General features: G+C 66.7%; 1 protein-coding gene across 1 annotated transcript; it reads left to right on the top strand.

Annotated features, from left to right (window-relative positions):
• The first annotated feature begins 1,569 nt into the window (after positions 1-1,569).
• On the top strand, positions 1,570-8,437 carry SPIRE2 (spire type actin nucleation factor 2). The gene is made up of 15 exons (XM_074157923.1): positions 1,570-1,789; positions 4,428-4,465; positions 4,759-5,118; positions 5,255-5,335; positions 5,414-5,578; positions 5,683-5,769; positions 5,925-6,048; positions 6,151-6,320; positions 6,429-6,579; positions 6,690-6,823; positions 7,130-7,264; positions 7,336-7,403; positions 7,503-7,530; positions 7,632-7,747; positions 7,833-8,437. The coding sequence occupies exons 1-15, from the start codon at positions 1,570-1,572 to the stop codon at positions 8,038-8,040; spliced, it is 2,085 nt and encodes a 694-aa protein (XP_074014024.1). The 3' UTR covers positions 8,041-8,437.
• Positions 8,438-8,628: the final 191 nt, after the last annotated feature.

Raw genomic sequence — 8,628 nt, 5'->3', positions numbered from 1 at the left:
CATTCTCCAGGACAGGCATTTCTCTCCCGTGGTGCTGCAGGCACTGTCCCAGACTCTTGGCTGGAGGTCTCTAGCCCCGGGGCAGCTCTTTGGCCATGTGGGATCGACAAGTGCCTGTGTGCCAGCTCCATCCCTCTCCCAGCCCTGCCACCATGGCTCCAGGATTGGCCCCAGTTTATTTATGCTCAGGGGTTAATGGAGCTGAGACAGGGTTTTATGAGCCTTCCATCATAGAAAAGGGAAGCTCATCATGACAAGTGCTTTAATTTGCTCTATCTGACCTTTCACAGTGGGCCAGCTGTCTTCTGCTCTGCCAGAACGGTCCTGCTGGACCCATGGGTCCAGAGGTACCTGCTGGTGCCTGGGCATGAGCCCACCATCGGCACCGTGCCACAACAGCCTTTCCTGATGTCTATTGTTCCCCCACGTGGTGTTCCCATGGGACGTTGTCTCCTTAGAGACTCCAGCTCCTCATCCTGGTGCCTTCAGCTGGCTTCTGCTGCTCCTCGCTGTGCCCAAACCATGCTACAGCATGAGGCTGTCATGTCCCTACCCCTTCCTGCCCCACGTGTGGCATGTGGGTTCTGTGGGATGGCTGCCTGGTAGCCAGGTGCTTCATGCCTCTGGGCTGGGGCCGTGCCACGTGCCATGGCCACCCCAGACCCCTCAGGGAGCAGGAGCCATGACCACATCCCTTGTCGAGGGGGTGTTCCGCAGCACTGCCCTGCACCCCACCCTCATCCTGGGCACTGCGTGCTGCACCCCATCACGTGCCCTGCACCCTGGGGACACCCACGCCCTGCGTCCTTCACCCTGCACCCTGCACACACTCGTGCACCCTGCACCCCACGTCGTGTGCCTGCACCCCATGACCTGCACCCAGTTGTGTGCCCTGCGCCCTGTGCCCCGCACCCTGAACCCCGCACCCTGAACCCTGCACCCCGCACCCTGATCCTGCATCCTGGCAGCCTGTGCCATGCTGTGCCGTGCCATACCATACCGTACCGTACCATACTGAACCGTGCCGAGCTGAGCTGTGCCGTGCTGTGCCGTACCAAACTGTACGAAGCCGTGCTGAGCTGTGCCTTGCCGTACTGTGCCGAGCCGTGCCGTACTGAGACACACCGTACCTTACCATACCATACCGAGCCGTGCCGAGCCGTACCGTACCGTACCGAGCCACGCTGTAGTGAGCCATACCATACGGTACCGAGCCGTGCTGTGCTGCGCCGTGCCGTACTGAGCTGTACTGTACCGTACCGAGCCGTGCCGTACTGAGCGGCACCTTACCGAGCCGTACCGTACCGTACCGCACCCCACCGAGTCCCTCCGTGCCCCTCAACGCCGCCGCCTCCGCCGCGTCGCCTCCCGGTGGGCGCCCCCGGCGGCGGCGTGCGGGCGGTGGCGCGGGCGGGGCCGAGCCGCGGGGGCGGTCCGCTCGGCCGCCAGCCGCTCCGCGCTGCTCCGCTCCGCCGCGCCCCCCGCCCCTCCCGGCGGCCCCGCCCGCCCGGTCCGGCGGCGGCGGCGGCGGCGGCGGCGGCGGCAGCGGCGGCGCGCGGGGATGGGGCGATGGCGCGGGCGGGCGGCGGGGCCCCGCGGGAGCTGTCCCTGGAGGAGGTGCTGAAGTGCTACGAGCAGCCGCTGAACGAGGAGCAGGCCTGGGCCCTCTGCTTCCAGAGCTGCCGCGCCGCCGCCGCCGCCGCCCCCGCCGCCCCCGCCGCACCGCTCCGCACCGCCGACATACGCCTCCGCGGCGACGGCAGCGTCGTCCTGCCCGCCCCGCCGCCCGGTAAGCGACCGCCGCAACGCGGGGTGGAGCCGGCAGCGCTCGCGCGGGGAGGGGGCGCCAGCGCCGGGACTTACCGGCACTGGGACTTACCGACACCGGTTCTTACCGGCGCCGGCAGGGGGTGCTGCACTGCGCCGCCCGGCCGGGAAGGCCGGCGTCGGGGGCGCGGAGGGACCGGGGGGTATCGGCAGCGAGGGGGCACACGCAGCGGTCGCGGCGGGAGGGGATCAACACCGGTGGGGAAGGACCGGTACCGGCGGCGGGGGACGGGCAGGAGAAGCGGCACCGGCAAGGAGGGGGTGGGCACTGGCGTTGCTGGCACCAACAGAAGGGGACCCGTGTGGTACTTGGGGCACTGGCTCCGGGGGTGCGGCACCGGAGAGACTGGGGAGGATGGGCGAGAGGTCTGGCACCGGAGGGCGGGAAGGCAGCACTGGCACCGGCAGGGTTGGGGGCGAACCCCAAGCCCCGGCCCTGGCATCGGCACTGGTGCTGGCACAGCCAGGACCATTGCTGGCACCGTGGCTACCAGCACGGGGTGGTGGCCCGGCGACTTGGGGGTCTAAGACAGGTGTGGCAAGGCCCAGCCAGGTGATCCAGTGAGGCTGGAGCTGGAGTGTGGGGGTGTGCAGGGTGCTCGTGGGTGAGGGTCTCACCAGGCCGGGACCCACCGTGAGGCTGCAGGACACCGAGCCCATTGGGGCGGGCAGGACACACGGCAAGGACAGACAGGCAGACACGGGGACACACACCTGCACATATGGCACATACACAGGTGCACCCACCTGAACATGCCTGCACACTTGGACCCTGCAGGGGCCCGGCCCTTGCCCTCCCCTGGCCCCCGGGAGCGGCGGTTCGGGCACCACCATTCCTGACCTTCAGACTCCTGGCTGTGCCCTCTCCGCGGGCGGCTGGCGCTGCTGGGCAGGGCCGGGGCGGTTATGGGGTATAATTAGGCTCGGCTGGCTGCCAGCAGCCATGCTGGGTGGCCCGGAACAGCGAGGAGCACCTCTGTGCCTAATGACAGAGCGCCTGGGGATGGCACCCGGTACTCGGTGCTGTCAGACGCTGCGGGGCCTCCCCGGGCAGGGATGCTGTGGGGTCTACCTGTCCTTGTCCACAATCCGGCAGGGATGCTGTGGTGTCACTGCGTGTCCCCACTACTGGTGGCTGGGCAGGAGATGCTCCCAGTGGCTGGGCAGGAGATGCTCCCGGTGGCAGGGTGACAAGTGTGGAGCTGAGCCAGGGGAGATGGGAGATGGGGAGCAGGGCGCAGGCAGCCCACGGGCACTGGGACACATAGGTCAGGGCCACGCACAGGCATGGCACATGCCCACTGTGGCTGGGCATGGCGTTGTCACACCAGCTCCACCGGTCACACATGGGAATGGCCCCACACCCTTCCATGAGCCACTGCGGCTGCTGTGCCAGAGCCAGTGCCACCACACTGCCTCCTGCTCCCACGTCCCTCCTGTGCCAGCCTGAGCCATCTCCCCAGGTGCCTGGCCTGGCCTCCCTGGCGAGTGCTGGGCTGGGTCCATGCAGCCATGGCCGGCACACGGCTGGCACACAGCTGGCACACAGCTGGCACACGGCCGGCACATCCCGCGGCTGCCGCATTGATCAGTTAAATGGAGAGCTAATGGCCGGCGCTCCCCTGGGCCGGGGAAGCAGCTCTGCGGCCGCTATCAGGAAAGAGGAGCTGGGGTCCCCAGGACAGTGCCCACAGGGATGCTGCAAAAGGCACTCCCGCTCCTTGTCCTGTGGCCACCCAGCTCCCAGGAGGGTCTGAGCTGCCCATGAGCGTGTCCTGGGCTTGTGTGTGTGGGCACAGTGCTGTGTGTGTGAGATGCTCCAGCTGTACTGGCTCTGCAGTGGAAAGCAGCATCTTTTGCTGGGCACAACCTGTCACTGCAGCCTACAGCAGTCACTGGGGCTGTGTCCTGTGGGTGACCTGCTGATCCTTGCTGCACCCCTGCCTGCCGGTGCCCACGCTGCTGGTGCCTGCACTGCCTGTGCCCACACTACTAGTGCCCACGCTGCCAGTGCCCACACTCCTGCTGCCCATGCTGCTGGTGCCCACGCTGCCAGTGCCCACAGCCCAGAGGGGTGCAGGGGGCACTTCCCTGCAGGTGCAGAGCTCTCAGCTCCCTCCAGCCCCGGGGGTGAGGGGTAAAGGAGTGACCCTGCCACCCGTGATGTGCCTCCTGGATCCAGCCAGAGGCAGTGGGGCCGAGTGGCTGGCGCCTGTTTGGGCTCGTTGCCCAGGGCCAGCGACTGCTGCGATGCCCAGCAAGGCCTGCTGTGCTCAGCCGGGCAGGGAGGGCAACAGAGGCTGCACTACCATCTTGTGGCCAGCACTGCCTGATGCTGAGGCTCAACACTCAGGTACCTGTTGTCTCATGGAGCTGTGTCGTGGGACCAGCTCAGGATGGGATCAGCTAGCGATGGGGGTCCTGGCTCAGGGTAGGAGCTGCTGGGGATAGGATCTTCTCAGGGTACCCCTGCCAAGTGCCCCACAGCTGGGGCTGGGTGGGTGCAGCATCCCTGGGGTGCAGGACAGGAGGTGACACTGAGGGGGATGCGCAGTGTGGGGCTGCAGGTGCCAGTGGTGACTCTCTCCTTCTCCCCCCAGAGATGCCTCCATTGCTGACGCCCTCTGCTGAAGCTCAGGTATGTGGGGGCTGGATGCCCACCTGGCCCTGCTGCAGCTTGCTGGTGACTTGGCCCGTCTGCCATCACACCCTTGCACAGGGGTCCCTGGGTGGGCACTGTCACCTGACCCCCTCCCCCTGCAGGGATGGTGATGGGGTCCTGGGGCACAGCGTGGGGAAGAGACCCAGCACTGATGGCTGGCAGAGGGCGGTGAGGGGCAGCTGGTGCTGGCTGTGTGTGCCAAGGGGCTCCCCCCAGTGCAGCCTGTGCTGGGGTCTGGCTGGGGCCCAGCGGGTGCCATCTCCCCACAGATGGTGCAGTCGTTGGGCTTCGCCATCTACCGGGCACTGGACTGGGGGCTGGACGAGAATGAGGAGCGAGAGCTGAGCCCGCGGCTGGAGCAGCTCATCGACCTGATGACCAACAGCGACTCAGAGGACAGTGGCTGCGGCACGGCTGACGAGGGCTATGGGGGGCAAGAGGAGGAGGAAGAGGGGGGTGAGGGGCCACCACGTGCCGTGCGCACCTTCGGGCAGGCCATGCGGTGCTGTGCCGCCCGCCTGGCCGACCCCGCCGAAGCCCAGACTCACTACCAGGCCGTCTGCCGGGCACTCTTCGCCGAGACCGTGGAGCTGAAAGCCTTCCTCGCCAAGATCCGTGATGCCAAGGAGGTGAGCATAGGCACCAGCGGGGATGGGGGTGCTTTGGGGATGCACGTTGATGCTGCAGCCCTGTGGCATAGTCCTTGCCGGACCCTGGGTGCTGCTGGTCACCAGGGCAGGGTGACAGCGTCTCATGCCATGGCAGATGCTGCAGAAGCTGAAGGAGGATGAGGAAGCAGAGGAGCGGCCGGCAGCAGAGCTGGGCAGCCTGCGCAACACCGACTGGGTACGGTGGCACAGCCAGGCGCGGGGGCCGTGCCGGGGCCATGCGGGGGCTGACACCATGTCCGTCCCCCTCTGCCAGGCCCGGCTGTGGGTGCAGCTGATGCGGGAGCTGCGGCATGGTGTGAAGCTGAAGAAGGTACAGGAAAAGCAGTTCAACCCTTTGCCCACCGAGTACCAGCTCACCCCCTTCGAGATGCTCATGCAGGACATCCGTGCCCGCAACTACAAACTCCGCAAGGTCATGGTGAGCACAGACAGGCTGCTGCCACACTAGCCCTCGACCCTGACACTGTGCTGCTCACCAGACCTGGCACTGACACTGCCTGTGGCCCTCCTGCCTTCTCCCAGGTGGATGGAGACATCCCCCCCCGGGTGAAGAAAAATGCCCACGAGCTCATCCTTGACTTCATCCGCTCCCGGCCCCCACTGAAGCAGGTGAGTGCTGGCACCAGGATGCCTCCATGGCATAGCAGTGCCTGGCAGTGCCTGGCTTGGCAGGTCCCATGGGTGCCATCCCCAATTGGCTGAGCACCCTGAGGGTCCCGATTGGCTGCAGCCACTGCCTGAGACCCCATCCATGCATCCCACAGGCATCGGAGCGGCGCCTGCGGCCCCTGCCCCAGAAGCAGAGGACGCTCCATGAGAAGATCCTAGAGGAGATCAGGCAGGAGAGGAAGCTTCGGCCTGTGGAGATGCCATATCGTGGCCAGAAAGGTACTGGCATCCCCTCCCCACCGCATTGGGCTCCCAGTGATGTGTCTGGCACCAGGGCAGGTCACTGTCATGCTGGGACTGAGCCCCATCCCCATCCAAAAGGCTACAGCTCCCTGCCCTGCATCCCCCACGCCTGTGCGGGCCACCTGGCTTCCAGCTCCTGCCTCGAGCTCTCCCGGTCCCCAGCAACCACCGTGCCAGCGCGCCCGCGGCCCCGCGTCCTCCTCAAGGCACCCACCCTGGCCGAGATGGAGGAGATGAACGTCTCTGAGGCGAGAGAGGGGACATGGCTGGGTGGGAGGGTGGAGGTCAGGGGAACACAGGAGGTCCTGGGGGAATGAGGGTGTCCTCAATGTGATGTGGTGCCTATGACCTTGCAGGAGGAAGACTCTCCGATCGCGGAGGTGGCACTGAAGCGGGACCGCTCCTTCTCGGAGCACGACCTGGCGCAGCTGCAGAGCCAGCTGGGGGGCAGCCAAACTGCGCCCCAGGAGCTGGAGTCACTGCAGCCCGAGCCCCGGCCCCGCTCAGGTACCTGCTGGAGGTCCCCAGCCCCGTGCCATCCCTGTCCCCCCATCCACAGGTCTCCCTGTCCCCCCATTCAGGAAGACCTTGCTATGGTCTCCCCGTCCACCCCATAGGCTCCGTCCCTGCCAGCTGCCACCCGCGGCCAGACAGCTCAGTACCGCCCCGGGCTGCCCTTGTCGCTGTGGAGGAGAGGCCAGAGGATGGATCCAGCACTGCCCCCAGCACCAGCTCCAAGCACCTCTGGCTGGTGAGTTCTGGTGGTGGGGCTGGGCCAGGCTGGGAACACCATGCGAGCTTGACCACGGGTGCGCAGCAGCTCGGCACGAGGGCACAAGGTGGCTGGGGGGTCCACATGGCCTCCCAGTTCCCTCTGAATGGGATGGCTCGAGGCACGCTGTGCCGTGTGTCCTGTGCCTGTGCCAGGAAGCTCTGCCTGTGCCAGAGACACTCTGCCCATGCTGGGAGGCTCTTCCCATGGCACAGGTATGCTCCAGGTCATGCCCTGTGCTGCAGGCCTGCGGCAGATGGGGCTGACATCTCCCCTCACCTGCAGGAGTTCAGCCACCCCGTGGAGAGCCTGGCCCTCACCGTGGAGGAGATGATCAATGTCCGCAGGGTGCTGGTCAAGGCGGAGATGGAGAAGTTCCTGCAGAGCAAGGAGCTGTACAGCAGCCTACGGAAGGGGAAGGTGGGAGCTGGGGCCAGAGGAGCTTAGTGCCACCCACCCGGCCCCCAGCTCTCACCCCTTTCTACCTGCAGGTCTGCTGCTGCTGCAGGACCAAGTTCCCCCTCTTCTCCTGGCCTGCAGCTTGCCTCTTCTGCAAGCGGTGAGCGCCGTGCCATGCTGTGTTGTGCCATGGGGCTGGGAGGGTGGTGGGAGGGTGGCCATGGTGGCCCCGCTCACCAGCCTCTCTCTGTGTACCCAGGTCTGTCTGCAGCTCCTGCAGCCTGAAGGTAAGAGACCGGCTCCAGCCGGTGCCACTGTGTCCCTGTCCCAACCCTGCCCCTGTCCCTGTCCTGTCCCCATACTGCCCTGACACCTGCACATCCGGCAGATGAAGATGCCTTCCAAGAAGCTGGCTCACATCCCCGTCTACGCACTGGGCTTCGAGAGCCTGCCGGGCTCACTGCTGGCCAAAGCCCTGCCGCTGCGGAGGAGAGAGACCTTCCAGTGAGTCCCACAGCTCCTGAGCCTTCCTCCCCTCTCCTCTTCTTCCTCCTCGGGCTGGGTTTTGACGGGGTGCCCTGTGCCGCAGCTCGCTCCAGGGCATGTGCTGGCGCCGGGTGGAAGAGGAGTTCCCCCACATCTACGCCCAGGGCTCCGTCCTGCGCGACGTCTGCAGTGACTGCGCCGGCTTTGTCACCGACGTCATCTGCTCCAGTCGCCGCAGCGTGGCCGTCCTCAACGCCGCACCGCGCCGCGCCAAGGCCCGCTCCCTCTACTGTGACTCCTGGCACAAGTGAGGGCCCCGGCACAGGGGTGCCGGCCACCCCGGCGCAGACCCCGCTAGCGGCCACTTGGATGTACATATATACATAGGATGTATACATACAGCCTCTATATTTATATACCTTACGGACCAGGGGGAGGCAAGGACTGGTGGCATAGCAGGGCACCTGCTGTCCCTGCTGTCCCCGCCGCTGGTGGGACACTGGCACAGCCCCTGGGGGGAACCGATCCTGCCATGGGGCACCCGCAGCCGCCATTTGTCCACCCCCAGCCCCGCTTCTGTGCCAAGCCCTGGCTGTGCCGGGCAGGCGCGGGCCATGCCAGGGTGCCCAGCACCACGGGCTGGCACGGCCGCTCTGTACATCCCCCTCTCCCACCCCCGGCTAATAAACCCGCTGGGCTGCCCCCGGGACCGTGTGGCTGTTCCTGAGTGGGTAGGCTGGTGGGGGGGCAGGGGTGGGAGGGGCTGGCGGTGTGAGCGACTCCCTCCTGGGTCGGTGATGGGTGTCCCACCACCTCCTTCTCTCCACCATGCCCCCCCCGATCTTGCGCTTTCCCCTCCAGCCTGTTTCCCACCCGTGACCCCGCACGGGGCCCGTGGG

The sequence above is a fragment of the Numenius arquata genome, chromosome 13 (genome assembly GCF_964106895.1).
Source record: "Numenius arquata chromosome 13, bNumArq3.hap1.1, whole genome shotgun sequence".
Classification (NCBI taxonomy): Eukaryota; Metazoa; Chordata; class Aves; order Charadriiformes; family Scolopacidae; genus Numenius; species Numenius arquata.
The sequence above is the reverse complement of the archived record's forward strand: the minus strand, read 5'-3'. Positions and strand labels throughout refer to the sequence as shown.